This window comes from Rhineura floridana, chromosome 1 (genome assembly GCF_030035675.1).
Source record: "Rhineura floridana isolate rRhiFlo1 chromosome 1, rRhiFlo1.hap2, whole genome shotgun sequence".
NCBI lineage: Eukaryota > Metazoa > Chordata > Lepidosauria > Squamata > Rhineuridae > Rhineura > Rhineura floridana.
In genome coordinates, this window is record NC_084480.1 from 236,525,179 (window position 1) to 236,547,517 (window position 22,339).

Sequence of the window (22,339 nt, forward strand, 5' to 3'; positions counted from 1 at the left end):
CATTGCATCAAACATAGGAGGGTGCGAATATGGAGTATGTTACTCTCATAGGAACATACAATTGTCTCATACAAACCCAGACCATTGGGTCATCTAGCCCAGATGGCTAACTATTATTATTATTTTTAAAATTTGTATCCCCTTCCCCAGGGGCACAGAGCCAGAGCTCAGTGATACAGCATCTGCCTTACATGCAGAAGGCAATCCCTGGCGTCTCCAGGTAAGCTGGCAGAGAATTCTCTCTGCAATCCTGGAGAGCTACTGCCAGCCAGTGCAGACATTGCTGAGCTAGATGGATCAATATTCTATAAGACAACTTCCTAATTTTTTTTTGTTCAAACAAAAAAATGTTAAAACAGTACTATTCAAAATAATATAAAACAGAACACCAGGTAGTAGCTTTCCAGGTTTTCAGAAAAGAACCTTTCCCAGTCCAAGCTGGATAGATTGTTGATGTGATCTTGTTTTTAGTGATGTATTATATTGAGGATTTTATGTTGTTCACCACCTAGATTTTTTTAAAATGGCAGTATAGAAATATTTGCGAATAAATAAATAATAAATAATGCACACTATACATTTAAGAGCACTAGTGTGGTGTAGTGGTTAAGGTGGTGGACTACAACCTGGGAGACCAGGGTTTGAATCCCCACATAGCCATGAAGCTGGCTGAGTGACCTTGGGCCAGTCACTGCCTCTCAGTGACAGAGGCAGGGCCGGCCCCAGGCATGCCGGGGCCCTTGGGCACCACCCTGCTCCAGGCCCTGGCGCTCCCCTTCTGCGATTCCCAGCAGGATAGCTGCTGTGGACTGCAGGGCAGGAGCTTCATAGCATGCATGCATGCCATCAACCAAGATGGTGGCAGAGACTTCAGTCCCTTAAGGAAACCTCAGCTGCCATCTTGGTTAAGGGCAGCCCTACAGGCACTATGTGCGCAGCTGCAAAACATGGCCGAGAAAGGTTGAATGAGGGAATGGCGGGAATTCCAAAGCTCCCGCTCTGCGATTTGCAGCAGCGATCCTGCAGCAAATCGCAGAAGGGGAGCAGAGGGGCCCCTGCCCCAGGGGCCCTCAGCCAGGGGCCCACCTGGCCGCCCTTTGGAACCAGCCCTTCTCAGAGGAAGGCAATGGTAAACCCCCTCTGAATACCACTTACCATGAAAACCCTATTCATAGGGTCGCCATAAGTCAGGATCAACTTGAAGGCAATCTATTTCCATTTATACATTTAAAGGACATGGCTTCCCCCAATGAATCATGGAAACTGTAGTTTGTTAAGGGTGGTGAGAATTGTATCTGTGAGGGGTAAGGTATAGTTCCAAGGATTATCTGGGAGGAGCCATGTGCTTTAAATGTGCTTTAAGTGGATGTGTGGATGTGAGAGACTGAAGTTGGGATCTGCTGCATGTAAAACATGTGCTCTGTTCACTGAACTATGACCCTCTCCCAACTTTGCCTCATGTGACAAAGAAACAGAACACAGGTGAGGCTAAACAGATGAAGGACAGGGCCTGTACAGGTAGGAGTAAGCTTGATTGTCCATTACTGGAGTCAGAAGGGGAGGGAGCAGGCTTAGCCACAACTCCAGCGATGACACTGAGTTTCTCCCTTTATTTTCTCCCATATAAATAACTACAGAATATCACTCAGGCAAAAGAAAAATGCTGCACGGTTGGACTGACGGCCAATTTAGTTTTCTTGATGCAGAGTGCTTGCCTCTCACTGATAGGAATCCCACAGACTCCAACTTTCTTTGCATAATTCTTTACGAGTCTGTCACAGCCGTCAAAATGAAGGGTATTATGCTGGTATATACAGAGAACGGATATGAGCCTGCGAGTTCCCTCGCAATCCTGGGAATGGTCCGCTTTTGTCAATCGTTCTGCGCGCGAACACAAGAGGGAAGGAAAGAAATAGTCCCTCTTCCTCCACCTGCTGAGCCTCCACATTAAACTTCCATTCAGTTCCCGTCCAAATCGACCGGTGGCGACATACCCTGTATTCTACTTAAGAACATAAGAACATAAGAAGAGCCTGCTGGATCAGGCCAGTGGCTCATCTAGTCCAGCATCTTGTTCTCACAGTGGCCAACCAGGTGCCTGGGGAAAGCCCGCAAGCAGGACCCGAGTGCAAGAACACTCTCCCCTCCTGAGGCTTCCGGCAACTGGTTTTCAGAAGCATGCTGCCTCTGACTAGGGTGGCAGAGCACAGCCATCACGGCTAGTAGCCATTGATAGCCCTGTCCTCCATGAATTTGTCTAATCTTCTTTTAAAGCCATCCAAGCTGGTGGCCATTACTGCATCTTGTGGGAGCAAGTTCCATAGTTTAACTATGCACTCAGTAAAGAAGTACTTCCTTTTGTCTGTCCTGAATCTTCCAACATTCAGCTTCTTTGAATGTCCACGAGTTCTAGTATTATGAGAGAGGGAGAAGAACTTTTCTCTATCCACTTTCTCAATGCCATGCATAATTTTATACACTTCTATCATGTCTCCTCGGACCCGCCTTTTCTCTAAACTAAAAAGCCCCAAATGCTGCAACCTTTCCTCGTAAGGGAGTCGCTCCATCCCCTTGATCATTCTGGTTGCCCTCTTCTGAACCTTTTCCAATTCTATAATATCCTTTTTGAGATGAGGCGACCAGAACTGTACACAGTATCCCAAATGCGGCCGCACCATAGATTTATACAACGGCATTATGATATCGGCTGTTTTATTTTCAATACCTTTCCTAATTATCCCTAGCATGGAATTTGCCTTTTTCACAGCTGCCGCACACTGGGTCGACATTTTCATCATGCTGTCCACTACAACTCCGAGGTCTCTCTCCTGGTCGGTCACCGCCAGTTCAGACCCCATGAGCGTATATGTGAAATTCAGATTTTTTGCTCCAATATGCATAATTTTACACTTGTTTATATTGAATTGCATTTGCCATTTTTCCGCCCATTCACTCAGTTTGGAGAGGTCTTTTTGGAGCTCTTCGCAATCCCTTTTTGTTTTAACAACCCTGAACAATTTAGTGTCATCAGCAAACTTGGCCACTTCACTGCTCACTCCTAATTCTAGGTCATTAATGAACAAGTTGAAAAGTACAGGTCCCAATACCGATCCTTGAGGGACTCCACTTTCTACAGCCCTCCATTGGGAGAACTGTCCGTTTATTCCTACTCTCTGCTTTCTGCTTCTTAACAAATTCCTTATCCACAAGAGGATCTCTCCTCTTATTCCATGACTGCTAAGCTTCCTCAGAAGCCTTTGGTGAGGTACCTTGTCAAACGCTTTTTGAAAGTCTAAGTACACTATGTCCACTGGATCACCTCTATCTATATGCTTGTTGACACTCTCAAAGAATTCTAATAGGTTACTGAGACAGGACTTTCCCTTGCAGAAGCCATGCTGGCTCCGCTTCAGCAAGGCTTGTTCTTCTATGTGCTTAGTTAATCTAGCTTTAATTATACTTTCTACCAGTTTTCCAGGGACAGAAGTTAAGCTAACTGGCCTGTAATTTCCGGGATCCCCTCTGGATCCCTTTTTGAAGATTGGCGTTACATTTGCCACTTTCCAGTCCTCAGGCACGGAGGAGGACCCAAGGGACAAGTTACATATTTTAGTTAGCAGATCAGCAATTTCACATTTGAGTTCTTTGAGAACTCTCGGATGGATGCCATCCGGGCCCGGTGATTTGTCAGTTTTTATATTGTCCATTAAGCTTAGAACTTCCTCTCTCGTTACCACTATTTGTCTCAGTTCCTCAGAATCCCTTCCTGCAAATGTTAGTTCAGGTTCAGGGATCTGCCCTATATCTTCCACTGTGAAGACAGATGCAAAGAATTCATTTAGCTTCTCTGCAATCTCCTTATCGTTCTTTAGTACACCTTTGACTCCCTTATCATCCAAGAGTCTAATTGACTCCCTAGATGGTCTCCTGCTTTGAATGTATTTATAGAATTTTTTGTTGTTGGTTTTTATGTTCTTAGCAATGTGCTCCTCAAAATCTTTTTTAGCATCCCTTATTGTCTTCTTGCATTTCTTTTGCCAGAGTTTATGTTCTTTTTTATTTTCTTCATTCGGACAAGACTTCCATTTTCTGAAGGAAGACTTTTTGCCTCTAAGAGCTTCCTTGACTTTGCTCGTTAACCATGCTGGCATCTTCTTGGCCCTGGCGGTACCTTTTCTGATCTGCGGTATGCACTCCAGTTGAGCTTCTAATATAGTGTTTTTAAACAACTTCCAAGCATTTTCGAGTGATGTGACCCTCTGGACTTTGTTTTTCAGCTTTCTTTTTACCAATCCCCTCATTTTTGTGAAGTTTCCTCTTTTGAAGTCAAATGTGACCGTGTTGGATTTTCTTGGCAATTGGCCAGTTACATGTATGTTTAATTTAATAGCACTGTGGTCACTGCTCCCAATCGGTTCAACGCTTACATCTCGCACCAGGTCCCGGTCCCCACTGAGGATTAAGTCCAGGGTTGCCATCCCTCTGGTCGGTTCCATGACCAACTGATCTAGGGAATAGTCATTTAGAATATCTAGAAACTTTGCTTCTTTGTCATGACTGGAACACATATGCAGCCAGTCTATGTCCGGGTAGTTGAAGTCACCCATTACTACCACATTTCCTAGTTTGGATGCTTCCTCAATTTCATATCTCATCTCAAGGTCTCCCTGAGCATTTTGATCAGGGGGACGATAGATCGTTCCCAGTATTAAGTCCCTCCTGGGGCACGGTATCACCACCCACAACGATTCTGTGGAGGAGTCTGCCTCTTTTGGGGTTTCGAGCTTGCTGGATTCAATGCCTTCTTTCACCTATAGAGCGACTCCGCCACCAATACGTCCTTCCCTGTCCTTCCGATAGAGTTTATATCCTCCATCGCGGCCAATGGGCGGGGCTTCCGTAATTCTTGGTATGCGGTAACGACAGGTTGCTGCGCATGCGTCTGGCGAGAACGCCAGAAAGCCGCTAGGGCTGCGTGCGTGGTGCGGTACGTAGTCAAAGGTAACGCGATCGGTAAAGTGGGCGGGTTGTCGCCCGCGCCCTGTCAGTAGCGGGAGATAGGTAATGAACTTGTTGGCTCCCAGCGGCCTTTTTCTCTCCGGCTGTCGCCGCCATCATGTCCGTCACCGCCACTATAGAGCAAGAGTTCCAGGAGATCGATGCCGCTAACGGCTGGCAGCCCCGGTACCTGGTGAGTGAGTGTGGGACGAAGCGCCCGCAGGGGAAGGGAACTGGAGGGAAAGGAAGAATTTAGGGACACGGCAGCTGACACTGGTGTTTAGGGAAGAGGAAGTTCTTGGGCCACGACCAGCTTTTTCAGGTAACGCGCATTAAGGCTGGGGAGAAGAAATGCGCATGTTCTGATTTTAAGAAGGGGCGGTGATGATACTTTGAGGGCTGAAAGGAAAACGCATGCGCCACAGAGGTCGGGGAAGTGGTTGGGGGGCATTTGGGCAGGTTTCCGATGTGTATGCTCAATCAGCCTCTGTGTGTGTTGGGGGTCCGACTTAAGTTGCTGGGAAGAAAGATTAAGTTCGTCGAGTGAAATTTTGGAAGCGTTACGTCGGCGGCTCTCGCCTCAGTCTCTCTGGCTTCCTTTTTCTCTGTCTTCTGTATTTTCTTCCCACGTGGTTTTCGCGCTCCCTTGCTGTATGGGCTATCTTAGGACACCGTTTGGTTCGTGCCTTTTGTTTTGAACGGAATATTTCTGCGGAGTGAAATTTCCTATTGGCTTACTGGAAAAATAGGTGTTCCTACTGTGTAAAGCGGTTTTGCTTTGATGTGTGACGACGACTATGTACATACAATATTTAAACTGCATCTTCACACACGCACCCAATCTTGGGAGCTGTAGTTTAAGGGTTCTGGGAATTGTAGCCCTGTGAGTGGTAAACTACAGTTCTTAGGACTCTTTCTTTGCGCATGTGTGTAGGGATGCTTTAAACATAAGGTGCCTACAGAGCCCATGTCTCTGTGTGCTATTAGGTGCTGTGCAGACTTAATACTCCCAGAATACAAATTAAATGCAGTTGGTGTCATAGTGCTGGAAACAAAATCCCATACATTAAGCATCCTTTCCCAACCTTTTGGTCCCCAGATGTTGCTGGACTACAGTTCCCATAATTCCTGACCACTGGCCATGCTGACTGGGGCTGATGGGAGTTGCAGTCCAGCAACATATGGGGACCCAAAGGTTGGGAAAGGTTGCATGAAACGGTTAAGAAGATGTCACACATTATAGTTCTATCTGTATGTGATACAGGCACAGGGACAACACTGTGGGACTAAAATTTGTTGCAGCTCCCTAATGTGTGTACACTCAATGGTAAACCCAGGTCTGTTGCTACATAATATGTGAAATGGTTCTTAGTTGTTGAGAACTGGAGATGATTTTTATCTTTCCAAACTTTGTAAGTGCAAACGACTCATTTGAGCCAATTGTATTTTTGCATGAAAAGGTTTTAGGATTGAGCCTGGATCTTGTTAGTCTTTGGCCTACAAATGTCTGTCTTCACACTCAACGTGACCTAAAGAGATAGTGGTTTTAGAAGTCCAAACTGTACAATCACTCTAAAAATCGATTGTTTTGTTTTGCTACTCCTGTAAGTCTGGTACTTTATCTTATAATAAAAATATATTAATAAATAACTTGTAGCTTCATATGATCCAAAGGCAGGCTATAAAACAACGTTATCATAAAGTTAATTTGGCATAATTTATAAAAATACAGCATATCCTTAAATACCCATGGAGGCACAACCTGCGCTCCTCTCTTGCAGCAGTGATAGAATTGGTAATAAAAAAAACCTGGGAAAATAGATGAATTTACATCTGGCACCAAGTGATAAAAGTGTTAATACCAGTAATGCTTTTAGGGGGAGGATGTAGGTGGGGCATCACCACAGAAAAGGCCCTATCCTTTGCCACAAGAATGGTCTCTCCAGATCCAACAGCACAGGCAGGCTGATACAGAGAGAAATGTTCCTTCAGGTATTAGGGTTCAAAGTTGTTAGAGGCTTTGCAGGTCAATACTAGCACCTTGAATTCTGCCCAGAATCATGTGGACAGCTAGTGTTAGCTTTTCAGAGTAAGTGATTGTATGATTCCAGCTAGTTGCACTTATCTAACATTCTAGTACCTGCATCTTGCACTAATTGTGGCTTCTGGACTGTCTTTAAGAGCAGCTCAACATACAGTACATTGCAGTAGTCCAACTGAGAATTTACCAGAGCATGGGTAACTGGGCCAAGGTGTCCCAGTGAAGGAACAGATGTAGGTGGTGCACCAGCTACATAAGAAATTCCCTGCTGCATCAAGCCAAAGGCCCATCTAATTCAGCATCCTGTTCTCACAGTGACCAAACAGATGCTTATATTTACTTACTACATTTTTATCCCACCTTTCCTATGAGGAGCTCAAGGTAGTGTACATGGTTCTTCTCCCTCTCCATTGTATCCTTACAACAACCTTGTTAGACAGGTTAGGCTGAGAGCCTGTGACTGGCCCATGCACACCCAGCAAGGTTCATTGAAAGCTTATAGGAAGCTCACAAGCAGGATCTGAGTGTAACAGCACTTTCCTCACTTGTGATTCCCAGCAACGACGCATACTGTCTCCAACAGTGGAGGTACAACATAACCATCATGGCTGGTAGCTGTTGATACCCTTACCCTCTTTGGAGTTGGACAGAGGCACTCTGCCCAATGAAGCTACCTGTACCTTTAGTGATAGTGCTAGATCAAGGAGGACTCCAGACTACACACAAGCTTCTTCAGGGGTAGTTAAACCTGTTTGTAATAGGCTATCTGACCAGTTGTGAGACTTGAGACCCTCCCCCTCTCGGCCTGTCCTCTACTTGTCTTAGCTATTGACCATTCATCCATATTGATGGATAGCTCTAAGCATTTGCAGAGCTATTTTCAAATAACTGTATATTGGGAGGGATTTTTTAACCTTTGTGACTCTGCTGATGTGCTTTAGGAGCTTTAGGAACAGGCTACAAATATAAGGGATGTTATAACCTTGTCTCCTTAGGAGTAAGTCCTACTGCATTTAGTGGGGCTTACTCCCAGGTAAGTGGGGTTAGGATTGCAGCCTTAGTGGTGTTCTGCATATTTGGGCAAATGCAGGCCTCCCTCTGAATCTTCTTCCTGTGTTGGTGGACAAGACAGATCAGTGAGATTTAACAACCATTCATAAATGTCACTTAGAGAACTGTATCCATGTCAGTTCTATTTGAGAGCTAAGGTTCTGTGTTACAAGAAAGAGATGTGGTTATTGAGGGCGCTATAAGAAGGATGTTGAAGTGGTGCATGTTTCCCTGATGTGGCAGGTCAGTGTTTTGGGTATTCTAAACTGACAGGCTGGATTTAAAAGCAGTTTCTAGGGAAGCTGTTTTCCTCTTAGTTCGATTCCTGTCCACAGTTCTGTAAAATTCAGAATGAAAATGGGAAAGGGCTCCATCAGTAGAGTAGCTTTCCTGTAGCAAGTAGCCAATGTGTTGGTGGCAATATTTCTTGTAGGTTGCAGTAGTGTTAGTCCGTAATATGGCTTTTGTGGTTTCCATTTCCTTTTGGCCTTGGAGACCCTAGACCTCTGGTTACATTGCAGAGATTACAAGACACCATAAATCAGTGATAAAGCACATGTTGCCATGTGCTTAAGTCTGGTGGTGTGGTTGGCTCTGTCTGTAACTCCTCATATGACTGTATTGCTGCTGGATACTTCATGGATCATGGGTTCCTCTCTGCAGGGTGTTGGTTGATCTGGTGATATTTTATAGGCTTACGAAGTCCCTTTTGTCTTTGTTCACTGTGGTTCCTTAGCATTGTCTGAGAATGAGTATTAGAGGCTCTGGGTGTTCCATTACTTGTGCAGCAGGACTTCTCTCCTCACCCCATATCCTCTTCAGATCTGCTCCAGAGGGTTAGGATAACTACTAGAACAGATTTAGGAGGGGTGTGGGATGAGGGAAGAACATTTCAGCAGAAATACTTGCACTAATTGGACATACAGTATTAGTTGATGCAATGTCTGCATAGTGATGTGTTGGCTACAGTCTTTTGTTGCCTTTTCCTAACTCTGTAGAGTATGTTGAATGATGGTTAGTTGCTTCACATTCTTTGAGTTTGGACTATTTATCAGTACGCCTTGTATTAAGTAGTGAAGTTTAACTTTTGTGCATGTGCACTGTTACACTGACACAAGGAGGGAACATGGGCCAGTTATTGGTTGGTGTGTTCTTGTTTGAAACGAGTTTTTTAATATATTCACAGTGCTTTTCTTTGGTAACCCTTACAATAACCATGTGATGTAGCTCAGTATTATATAGCAGGGGGGAAGGCAGCTGAGCCCAAGAGCAAAAGCTTTAGAGTGAGCCCATGGCTTAAGTGGTTTTCAGAATCGGGAACTTGTGGCTCACAACTGACAGCCTTAGCTGCTGCATAAAAATAACTCTGTCCCAGGATAGGATGTGACTAACATTTCAGTTTCTTTGTTCTTCTTGTACTGTGTCCTTCTGTGCCCCTTGGAGAGCTGCTTAAGGCTGTAGACAGTACTCAAATTACTTTTGTTGGACCACTATTTATAAGAATGAGAGATTTGTCTGAACTCAGGAGTTCCCAAACTGTGGTCCATGGACCACTAGTGGTCCACAGGCTTCATTCAAGTGGTTCGTGGCATTTCTACAATGAATATTCAAATTAATTTTGCTTGTATTTTAATTGTAATTTAATTGCTGCTGTTATTTCTTATATTCCATTTTATTGTGTTACAATTTGCATTCCATAGAATTCAAGTTGTGATACAATAAAAGACAATATATTTTATTGTATGACAACTTGATTTCTATGAAATGCAAATTGTAATATAATAAAATACAATATAAGAAATAACAGAAGCAACTAAAAATACAAGTAAAAATTGTACAGCACCTAGCACAGCAAATTACAATTGCTACAACAGGCAGAAAACTCATTAAGTGGTTCACAAAGAACATCAGCAATTTTCAAGGGGTCCGTGGGGAAAAAAGATTGGGAACTGCTGTCCTAACTGTTATCGCATCTGTCCAGGTTCACTGCGGGCCCTTCACTTGTTTCCTGCTGTGTACTGTGCTCATTAATGAGGCTCAGACTAAATGAAGAATTTTGGAATAGTTACTTAATGGCCTGGTTTGGTTAGAGTGTTAGACTACGACCTGGGAGACAAGGGTTCGAATTTCCACACAGCAATGAAGCTCACTGGGTGACTTTGGACCAGTCGCTGCCTCTCAGCCTCAGAGGAAGGCAATGGTAAACCCTCTCTGAATACAACTTACCATGAAAACCCTATTCATAGGGTTGCCATAAGTTGGAATCAACTTGAAGGCAGTCCATTTCCATTTTTTAGATTAAGTGAAAGAGTCTTGGGCTTGTTATCCATCCCCCCCTTCAGTGTGGCTGTGAGGAGGTGTTGAAAAGCTTTCACTTCCATTTTTAGCTATCATCAGTTTAGGGTGGCATCCAAATCCAGACAAACTTGTTAGTCTTAAGTATGGTTTAGGGAAGCAAGCAAACTCTAAATCATGATCAAGATTTAACCACAGGTTCAGGTTCAGACATAAGAGAGAAGGGATATAGCTCAGTGGAAGAACATCTGCTTCGCATGCAGAAGGTCCCAGGTTTGATCTCCGGCATCTCCAGGTAGGGCTGGGAGATCCCTGTCTGAAATCTTGGAGAGTCACGGCCAGTCATTGTGGACAACACTGAGTTTGATGGACCAATGGTCAGATTCAGTATAAGACAACTTCCTACATTCCTATGACAAACTGAAGTTAATTGAAAACAGAAGCAAAACCTTCCAATCTCTTGGAGACTGTTGCAGAAGGAGGCTTGTGTACATAATGCTAAACCGTAGTTTGACATTCTATCTGTGCCAGGCTTGTGACTAGGATGTTGGTGGCTAATCTGTAGTCCTGTAAATGTTGCAAGACTCCAACCCATACTAGCTGCATCCAGCATGGCCAGTGGTTTGGGATGATAGGCGTTTTAGTCCAACAACATCTGGAGGGCCACGGGCTTCACTTCTCTGCACTAACTGATAGAGCTGAATCAAAACTCAGTTTCTAAAGATAAAATTCAAATACTGGTAATTAATACTACCTTGATGGATTTTTATTTATTGCTTCAGACATAAGTCAAAACTCTAATGAAGTTCTTGAGAAATGTTGCAAAAATTACTGTCAGAATTGTTTGCAATATATGGAACACTTGTTCTGTATGCACAATAATTTTGCTCTCATGCTGGGTGTAGTAGAGCACTTGACCGTGAGCTCATATGTTTTGCAGTGTCCTTAAAGGTACTTTCTCCAATTTTTACTTGAGGGGATATCAACTAAATTACTGAATTATATGCTGTTGTACCTCTTAACATTTCAGGATATAAATAGTTTCCAATAGAAGTTATGTTAATGAAAATTTTGAAAGGATGTTATTACTCTAAAACCTCACCCCTGAACATGTTATTATGCAAATATCAAGATAGATATAGGTATAGTTGGGGTCTTGAAGTAGTTTACAACAAACCCATTAATACAGTTTGAAAAAAACACCCTTTTGCACTAGTTTAATAATTGTGCTGGTGTAATCAATGGTACAGAGCACTTATATGGCTATAAGCATGCTGACTGAGGTTTGTAACTTTTAGTTATCTAATGGAAGTTCTAAGAAATTATCTTGAGAATCTAGGATTAGATCCAAAGTATTGTGAGCAGAATGAAAACAGTTTCTGATGCTGTTTTGCAAATACGTAGGCACTAGCAGAGACTTGTTGCAGTACTAAAGCGGTTCATATTCTGCTTGTTGTGCAAATAAAAGGAATATGTTTGAGTTGAGTTTCATTGTGCTCATGCAGTGCTTTTAAAGTGAAATATAAAACCACCATTCTTGAAGTGGAAGACTTCTTTCTATATGTAGAAGTGTATTTCTGTATCAGGTGCCAGAAGGACCGACTTCAGTTCTATTATTTTGTTTTCCTAGTAACTCGTAAAATATATATATATAACTACATGATAATCAAGACTGCTCCTAAGGTAAAGATTGCCTCACAACAAAAGTCTACCTAGTTAGCATTGTCTCCATCAATGGCCTACAACAGGGGTTGGGAACCTCCAGCTCGCAGGCTAATCTTGGCCTGCTAGGTGGTCCATTTTGGCCTGTGTGGCCATTTCCCCAAACCATACCCATCTGTCAATTTAGCTGATGTGACTTGTGATATCGCAGAAAGGAAGAGGCACCTGCAGCCAGCAGGATTTTACCCCATCTCATCAGCTGATGAGTGGTAGGTTAAATTCTGCTTGGGGAGCAGGCATGTCAAAGAGCTGTAAAATGTAGGCTTCTTTCTCGTGCTTCCTGCAGTGACTGCAGCAGCGGGGATGGGTACGACAAAGGAGAGAAAAAAGCTTATTTCTCTCCTTCATTTGTTGCCACCGCTGCAGGAAACGTCCACAGCAGCACCTCTTGTGCTGCAGATTCTCAAATGTGCAACAGCCAGCTAATTGTTGGCTGCTCGGCAACCCCGCGCAAGAGATTTTGACAGGTGGATGGGACACCCACTTGTCAGTCACATGGCATCATAATGTGATTGGCTCACATGTAAAGTTTGGCCCAATCCTGATTAGGATCTGGCCCATGGATCCAAAAAGTTTCCCCACCCCTGACCTACAGGATGCTCCTAGGAAAGTCAAATAGAGATGACTGGGAGAGCCGTTTATTGCATGGGGTATTCTGCCTCTGAAGATAGAAGTACTGTTTCTAGCTATCATGACAAACAGTCACTGATAGATATGAAACATAACCTTGTCAAGTTCTCTTTTTGAAAGAGAATATATTTATTACTGACCATGTTACATATATGCTATGTCCAGTATTTCCTTTATATTCCTGGACATACTGTTAATCATACTATTTCATTAGATGAGGTCTACTGTTTCCAGTGAAAATAATTTCTCTGTTCGTTGTTCCCCTTGCAGTTGATAACTTTACAACCCTCAGTTATGTGACAGCACGGGGTCTGTTCAGATTTTAACCCTCACATTCATAAGATTAATGCAGCTTTGTAAATAAGTGCATGATAGTTCATAGAATCATAGAATAGTAGAGTTGGAAGGGGCCTATAAGGCCATCGAGTCCAACCCCCTGCTCAATGCAGGAATCCAAATCAAAGCATTCCCAACCGGTGGCTGTCCAGTTGCTTCTTGAATGCCTCCAGTGTCAGAGAGCCCACTACCTCTCTAGGTAATTGGTTCCATTGTCATATGGCTCTAACAGTTAGGAGGTTTTTCCTGATGTTCAGTCGAAATCTGGCTTCCTGCAACTTGAGCCCATTATTTCGTGTCCTGCACTCTGGGACAATCAAGAAGAAATCCCAGCCATCCTCTGTGTGGAAACCTTTCATGTACTTGAAGAGTGCTATCATATCTCCCCTCAGTCTTCTCTTCTCTAGGCTAAACATGCCCAGTTCTTTCAGTCTCTCCTCATAGGGCTTTGTTTCCAGTCCCCTGATCATCTTTGTTGCCCTCCTCTGAACCCATTCCAGTTTGTCTGCATCCTTCTTGAAGTGCAGAGACCAGAACTGGATGCAGTACTCAAGATGAGGCCTAACCAGTGCTGAATAGAGGGGAACTAGTACTTCACGTGATTTGGAAACTATACTTCTGTTAATGCAGCTTAATATAGCATTTGCCTTTTTGCAGCCACATCGCACTGTTGGCTCATATTCAGCTTGTGATCAACAACAATCCCAAGATCCTTCTCACATGTCGTATTGCTGAGCCAAATATCCCCCATCTTATAACTGTGCACTTGGTTTCTTTTTCCTAAGTGTAGAACTTTGCATTTATCCCTGTTGAATTTCATTCTGTTGTTTTCAGCCCAGTGCTCCAGCCTATCAAGGTCCCTTTGAATTTTGTTTCTGTCTTCCACGGTATTAGCTGTGCCCCCCAATTTTGTATCATCTACAAATTTGATAAGCATGCTCTATACCTCCTCATCCAAGTCGTTAATAAAAATGTTGAAGAGCACTGGGCTCAGGACCGAGCCCTGTGGTACCCCTCTCGTTACTTCTGCCCAGTTTGAGAAGGAACCATTCATAAGCACTCTTTGAGTACCGTTCTGGAGCCAACTGTGGATCCATCTGATAGTTGTTCCATCCAGCCCACATTTAGCTAGCTTGCTAATCAGAATATCATGGGGCACTTTGTCAAAAGCTTTACTGAAGTCGAGATATATGATGTCCACAGCATTCCCACAGTCTACAAAGGAGATTACCCAATCAAAAAATGAGATAAGATTGGTTTGGCAGGATTTGTTCTTCATAAATCCATGTTGGCTTCTAGTAATCACTGCATTGTTTTCAAGGTGCAGATTATAAAGATTGACTGCTTTATAATGGTTCATATTTTGTAATGATGTGCATCTGCCATTCTGTTAACTAGTTAATAGTTTGTTATAAGAGATCCTGTAAATGTCTAATAACTCAACTTACTAAACATCACTGCCCAAACTATTGTTACTGCAGCTCCAATTTGGTCATCTTCAGAACTTCCTTTCAATTTCAAAGTCAAAGATAGCCTTGGTCTATGCAGTATTTTCGAGTACTTCAGTTTCATGAAAGATTGCTACCAAAATGCAATCTAACGATTTGTCAACTTGGGTTGTAATAGCTTTTAATCACTGCATAATATATTATCTGTCTTGTACTATGTTCACATTAGTCATTGAATTTTCAGATAACAAAGAAACAAGGATTAAAGCAAATTGAGAGAGTTAAATCTGTAGTGTGACTTGAAATGTAATCTTGTATTTTTATTGGTTATAAAAATAACTTAATCAACAATCTTTGTTCTTTAAGGATATTCGGCACCAGTCCAGTGATTATCCGCATAAAGTTGCAAAGTATGCAGAAAACCGAAATCGTAACAGATATAGAGATGTTAGTCCATGTAAGTAAGCTTTTACATGTTGTAATCTAGTGCATGATGAATAATTTTGACATTGCCAATGCTGACACTTTAATTTTTTTATTAATAATTTAGGTAGTCTTGCAGAATTTGATATATAAAGTCCCACTCCAGTAGCTATGAGAAAAGTGCACACAATCAACACATTAGTGTAGAAATGATTGTACTTAATACAGAAAGTCTTCCTGTCCTGTTGACTGCCTTGTAATTTAATACAGGAAACCACGGCCTCTATCCATGCAATATTATTTATCATCTTTACAACTGACTTTCCTGTTATGGATCTCAAGGTAGCATAAATAGGCATCTTAGGCAGTCTTCCATCCAGGTGTTGATCAGAGCTAGACCTGATTTAGGATCTGCAAGCTTGCTGTGCCTTCAGGAACCCTGGATAATCATTATTATCCAGATTTTTTAAAAAAGTATTAAGGCTGATGCTGTAGTAATTTTGTGTCACTTACTATGTATAAGAGTACCTGTATGTTTTTCAATAATGTGATATTGCGGAGTTTACTTGGGGTTTTTCCCAAATCAATTTATGGCATACCTGAGCAGATGCTTGCTTTTTATTTTACGCTGTTTCAGATAATATAGTTTGCTGAACTCCACTTTGGCATGCTGTTGAAATAAGAGATGTGATGCTTCTGGTATGTTTCAGAGGGAAGACTGCTTGTGGGCAAATGTTCCATACAGAGACTGGGACTCTTCTGTGTCACTTACTGTTAGTCATCAGCCTGTAAACAGTGCCATATTTGGAGGGAGCAAGTTAAGCAGTTGCAAATGTATCAAGATGTTAAGCATATTAGGATGGTCAGAATGGGAACTGTTTGTTTCAACATTTCCACTCCCATAAGCTAGTAAATTCTGTGGCATTAAGTGCATTTCATGTAGATACTTTGTAAATGTTTGTTTTTTTGTGGATGCAGCGGTTTGTACAAATCTCGCATAATCTGTATTCGTTTGAATATATCTCAATCCTATTGACAATTTAAAAGATTACATGAGAGGATTATAAGAAGCAAAAGGTAATATTAACCTCAATTTTTCCTGGATTACTGAACTGCTGTGGAGAAGTGAGGATGCCAGGTCACAGTGACCTCCAGGAATTATTTTGCTAGAAGTAGAATAATTTCTGTTTTAAGTATTTCTGGCAAACTCCATTCTAGTCTGTGGGACTCTTCCAAAACAAATGACTTATTCAGTGGAGCTCTTGTCTGCCAGATTAGGAGTTAGTATAGTCAGTACTGCGCTTCAGTTTAATCACTTAGAAGGGCATGTTAATTCTTGAATAATAAACCTTAATCCTCCTTATGTGTCACCATTCAGTGGTCCAAATCACTGGATTATTCTCTTCTCTTTCTGTTAGGAGGCAGACTTTTTTAAAAGGCTAATTTTCTTCCTCTTCTTTTGTCTTAGGTTAGGGATGGGTGACAGCCATAAGTAAGCTGGATACAGCCTATGGTTTGTTTTCATCTGGTCTGGGGCATCTCCTAAAAGCTGCTCCCTACTGTAGTTGGGTGACAATGGACAGAAGCATCAAAGACACTTCTGATCAGTGTCACACAACACAGCTCTCCGCTAGCCTTTCCTAGAATCCAGCAGTGCACCTCCCCCCCTTTCAGCCTTTGCCCCAGGAAATACTAGTTTGGGTGCCCTGGGAAGGCAAGGAAAGTCTTGAGGGAAATTATTTTGGGTGGGATTTGATTTGAAGTGATCTCTGGGTAGAATATTTGGGGGAGGGATGTCTGATGTAGAGGATCTGGGTGGTTAATAATTTTGTGGAAGGTGGCCAGAAGGTGGCCCCAAAAGAGTACCATTGAGGGAATGCCACTTTGGAGGTAGGGAAGATTCTGCACTCCTAGTAGAGGGGAATGGAGTAGGGGGGATCTCTTGCAGCTGAGGGCCACATTCCCTCATGGACCACCTTGTGCCAGTTTTGAGCGGAACAAGAGGCAAAAGTGGTTTAAGGAATGGGGGTGACTTTTATTTTCATAGTAGACTACATTCCAACCATATGCAAGCCACATTTCTACACACAAACATCCCACACATCTCTCCATCCAGGCAAACAAGAAGCATTATTGCAGTTCAAGGACATGCAAAAGCACTCAAGGAACACATAGATTAGGATCAGTGAGTGGTGTGGCTTGAGGGGAGGGGCATGGCCTAGGAGAGTCTCACAGGCCAGATATGGGTCTTAGGCTACATTTAGCTCCTGGGCCTGAGATTCTCCACCTTGGTATAAAAAGTATCCAAATTAATAATGAGGTGCATTCCATTCTGCCTGGGATACCCATCAGTTTCCTAAAGTTAGTCAGGGACAGGGAAGTTTTTACGTGCTTGGGGTTTTGTAAATAGTGTTAAAGGGATGGTTTGTCATAACAGATCTGTTAATAGAGGGACCCTTTGCCTCCCACATGCCTGTGTGCTCAGGTTGTAAGGTATCTTCAGACCGTGCTGCTATGAATTTCCTTTTTTCTAGGGATTTCATGGCTGTAGCTTTGCATTATATTGTACTGTACTTTTCAGTTTCATTTGTATGTATGTACATACACACATTTGTAAACTGTTTAGACTTTTAGTATTAGGTGGTATATAAATATGAAATAAATCTGAGGTCTCTACAGGTAAACAAAGCAGAGGTGTGAATTGTTTAGCAAGCCTAGAGTCAAACCCCCCTTCATTATCTGCATAGAGATATTTTGCTCTTTTCTTGTGATTTGAGAGGACTAGCCTGAAAAATTAGACTGAAAGCTTGCTGGTTGACATTGTCTTCTATATGAAATCCAACAGCAACTGCTTGGTGATTCAGTGGTTAAAACAGTACTTGCTGACATCATCTTTCCGAGAACACTAGCACCAGTATGTGTGATTTACTATAACAAGATCTTAAGTTTTTCCTGTTGGCAAATGGTATGTAGTATTTACAAAGGTTTTGGTTTCTGTCCAGCAGAGACATTTGAGTTCCAATAAATTGATAATGAAAAAGAAACTTAACACTTTCAATTCCAAGCAAGGTAAACAGTTTCCCGTTAAGGAAACTATGTGAAGTATTAGTATAGTTCTTTTTATTTATATTTATGTCCTCTGAAAAATATGCATCTCACCAGTGATTGCTTCAGGTACCATTTTCTGGAAAACAGTATCTACCTCTGAGTCAAAGCTTTCAATGATTTCTTTAAGCCTTGTCAACATGTTTGATCATCTTGGACAGTCTTACATTGCACATTTTTTGAAAATTTGTTTTGTACAGTCTTCTTTGTAAGCACTTTCCTCTTCTGTCAAGAGAAGTTTGATGTTCCATGTCAAATTAAGCATGACATATGCTGCTAAAATACAAAGTGTTGAACTAGAAGTAGTTTTAAAATAGCATTTAAAATACAGACTTTAAAAAAATCTACACGTTTTTAGAACAGTTGGCTTGTGCATGTTTGTTTATTGTGCAATTAGATTTACTTTCAGTCTGCCACAGAAATTTAAGGCTGTAGTCTTTATTGCCAATTTTAAGCTAAGTATCTTTTGGTTGTTTCTGTAGATCAGGTGTGGGGAAGCTTTGACCCTCCAGATATTGCTGAACTGCAACTCCCATATGCCCCAGTAAGCATGGTCAATGGCCAGGGATGATGGGGTTGTAGCTCAGCAACATCTGGAGGGCCAAAAGTTCCCCACATCTGCTATAGATAGTGTCAAAGATCCTTTCCCATCAGCTATACAGTATTGATAGTATTCCTCCAGGGGCACTGTGAAGATGTAAACCCTGGCTGAAATTCAGATCAGATGTTTTACACACCCATAAGGAAACTACTTGTATGTGCACAGTTGTGACACTCTCTACAGTATTTGCTGCTTCATCTCCAACATGCAATAAGGCAAGAAGGTTACATCTGTTGTTGAGCTAATGAAGACACAACAGTAAGTTATGTACATAAGTAGCTTATTGGATTGTGAAGTCCCCTTCAAGTATAACAGAATATTTGTGTTTGTTTTCCTCCTGTATGTAACTGATGACTTAGACATGTGGAAGAAAGTTTTTGTAAAGGTGGATGAACAGATTATTGTCATGGGCAAGAGATATTTTATTTATTTATTATTTGATTTATATCCCGCCCTTCCTTCTAGCAGGAGCCCAGGGCTCCCAGCCCAGATATGCTGGTGCAGATTGTGAGAAGCCCTAGTCTTGGTGGGTGGGTGGGAAATCAACAACAAACAACAAGGGGAGAGCTGGTGTAGTGACATGACTACACATATGTGCCAGAAAAATCTCTGATTAGAATTGTACTTCTGACATCAATTCATTTGGAGTAATAAACAATTTATATCCTACCTCCTCTCTGATTTAAAGATAATACTGACCTAGTTTTGACTGAATTACTGAGATAATTAGTATGAAACACTTACTCAAGAAGGGCTGTATAGATGCTACTGGTAGTGGTTAAAATACTATCTATACTGAATGCCAGGATTCCTCATTCCTCAAGAATCTGACACCTATTGTATATGCCATACAGTTTTACCACATTGAAGTAAAAGGTGCATTGGTTACAATAAATCCTAGAGAGGTGTGTGTGTGTAATGTGTGTGTGGAGTGTGCAGTAGCACCCTGTGTGGTGGAACAGGTGGGGCTGTGTTGATGTATTGGCATCCTAATGCTGTGTGTTGTTGCTGGTTACTGGAGGGCATGGCAGTGGGGAGCATGGTACAGGGGCAGCAGTGGGAATACACACCATGATGAGCCCCCACTGCCTTGCTCCTCTCCTTAGTAATTGGCATCAACGTGCAGCATTGGGAAGCCAAGTCAGCAAACACAGCACTGCCATTACTGGTAGTATGTATGATGGAGAGTCTGGTGATGCAGTTTTTTCCTGAAGTGGTGATGCCAAGAGGCTAAGCTTCTATCCTAGAGAAACTAATCCTTCTATAACTTCAGTAATCTGCTTGTCGGACAGTGTCTTTATACCCAAGTTGATACAAGGCATCCTACCCATATTTAGACTGCTGAATGATAGCAGTGATTCCCAAACTTTTTTTTTTTTTTTTTGTTGCTGGACTACAACTCCCATCAGCCCCAGCCAGCATGGCCAATGGTCAGGAATTATGGGAACTCTAGTCCAGCAACAAAAAAATAAAAAAAAGTTTGGGAAACACTAGGAGCATGGTCAGCAAGTACGCAAAATAAATGCAACTCCAATAATACTTTTCTGGCTAAGAGTAGTTTAGCCAATACATTAAGTAATTAATGTTGGAAGACATGCTCAAAGTGAGCAATGGAAATCTATCATCCTTTAACTGCTGCCTGTCTTAGGTGACCTCCTCAAGGGGAGTTTCTACTTACAAGTATTCCCCTCACCCCACCCAATTGTAGTTCTTCTTCACTGGCATCCAGCATTGCTTTGGGGAGGTGAGGCTTGAAAAGTTGAACGGTTGTGTATTACAGAGGATTTACTAATAAGGTTTTAACAAAATGTTTAAACCAGAAAGAGGGAGGGAATTGTTCTAATAAAACACCCTTTACCACAATTTCTTGGCTATAATTTCAGTACATTAAAATAAGCTTATGGACCAGGTCATCCATAAAACGTCATTTTTGATAATGAAAGTATTAATTCTCTGCTAATTATATTTATTTCAAGATGATCACAGTCGTGTAATACTGCAGAACACAGACAACGATTACATCAATGCAAGCTTGGTGGTTAATGAAGAAGCTCAGAGAAATTATATATTAACACAGGTAAGTTTTATTAGACTTTTAGAGGTTATGCAGTTAATGACTGAATTCTAATGTAGTAGTGCCCTGTTGAGAGGAACATTCCTGGTTTCATGCGCTTCTCCCTTGCCCTCCCCCTCCCCTCTCTCTGTCTCGCACTCAGTTATTCTTAAGTGTTTGGTAACCAACATTTAAGTCAGAGTTTGACCAGTTTCGATATAACAAGGAATTCTGGGTTAATACAAGCTAGGATCCTTGTACTGAAGCCAGCATGTAACAGGAGAGGGGAGTGCTTGACCCTGATGCTCAGTCCTGGCTTCATATACCAGGCCAGAATTTACAGCTACACCCATGCCACAATAAAGTGATGTAGAGAGACTGATTTGGCATCTAAAGTCATGGTCAGCCGGAAGTGAAGCTGTTCTTCTGCAGGAAAGGTGGGTCAATGCATTTAGTTTGTACTAATAGCTATATAATGTGGGGAGCTACTCAGAGCCCAGCCTCTGTATGGGAGTCCACATGGGCCTACTGCTGTCGTCATAGGGATTAAACCACAGTAGATTTATTTATTTATTCATTATTTGATTTATATCTTGCCCTTCCTCCCAGCAGGAGACCACGGAGGCAAACAGAAGTGCTAAAAACACTTTAAAACATCATAAATACAGACCTTAAAATACATTAAAACAAAACAACGTTAAAAACATTAAAAAAGCATTAAAAACATCTTTTCAAAAAGGATTAAAAACATTATAAAAAACATATTAAACAAGAAATTCTAACACAGACGCAGACTGGGATAGGTCCCAACTTAAAAGGCTTGTTGAAAGAGGAAAGGCTTCAAAAGGCGCAGAAAAGATAGCAGAGATGGCGCCTGCCTAATATTTAAGGGGAGGGAATTCCACAGGGTAGGTGCCACCACACTAAAGGTCTGTTTCCTATGTTGTGCAGAACGAACCTCCTGATAAGATGGTATCTGCAGGAGGCCCTCACCTGCAGAGGGCAGTGATTCACTGGGTATATAACGGGTAAGACGGTCTTTCAGGTATCCTGGTCCTGAGCTGTATAGGGCTTTGTACACCAAAACTAGAACCTTGAACTTGGCCCGGTAGCAAATGGGCAGCCAGTGCAATTCTTTTAGCAGTAGAGTGACATGTTGGCAATACCCTGCCCCAGTGAGCAGCCTCGCCGCCGCATTTTGCACTATCTGCAGCTTCCGGACCAACCTCAAGGGCAGCCCCACATAGAGTGCATTACAGTAATCCAGCCTGGAGATTATCAGTGCGTGGTCAACAGTGGTCAGGCTATCCCAGTCCAGAAACGGCCGCAGCTGTCTTACCAGCCGAAGCTGGTAAAAGGCACTCCTAGCCACTGAGGTCAGCTGGGCCTCTAGCAACAAAGATGGATCCAGGAGCACCCCCACACTACGGTCCTGCTCTTTCAGAGGGAGTACAACCCCATCCAAAGCAGGCAACTGACCAATTATCCGAACTCGGGAACCACCAACCCACAGGGCCTCCGTCTTGCTAGGATTCAGACTCAGTTTATTGGCCCTCATCTAGCCCACCACCGAGTCCAGGCAGCGGTTCAGGGCTTGTATGGCCTCTCCCGATTGAGATATTACAGAGAAATAGAGC

General features: G+C 42.3%; 1 protein-coding gene across 6 annotated transcripts in view; it reads left to right on the top strand.

The window, feature by feature from the left end:
* The first annotated feature begins 4,907 nt into the window (after positions 1 to 4,907).
* Positions 4,908 to 22,339, top strand: part of PTPN2 (protein tyrosine phosphatase non-receptor type 2) — a 35,081-nt gene continuing 17,649 nt past the window's right edge. For 3 of the 6 annotated variants that reach the window (XR_009758925.1, XR_009758924.1, XM_061594924.1), the window contains exons 1-3: positions 4,908 to 5,191; positions 14,887 to 14,977; positions 20,626 to 20,726. Coding sequence is in view for 2 of the 6 variants with exons in the window: in XM_061594924.1 (XP_061450908.1) it covers positions 5,117 to 5,191; positions 14,887 to 14,977; positions 20,626 to 20,726 (267 nt within the window). In the remaining 4 variants the exon portion in view is untranslated. The remainder of the gene's footprint in view (positions 5,192 to 14,886; positions 14,978 to 20,625; positions 20,727 to 22,339) is intronic. The other 3 variants (XR_009758933.1, XM_061594942.1, XR_009758929.1) reach the window with 2 other exon arrangements.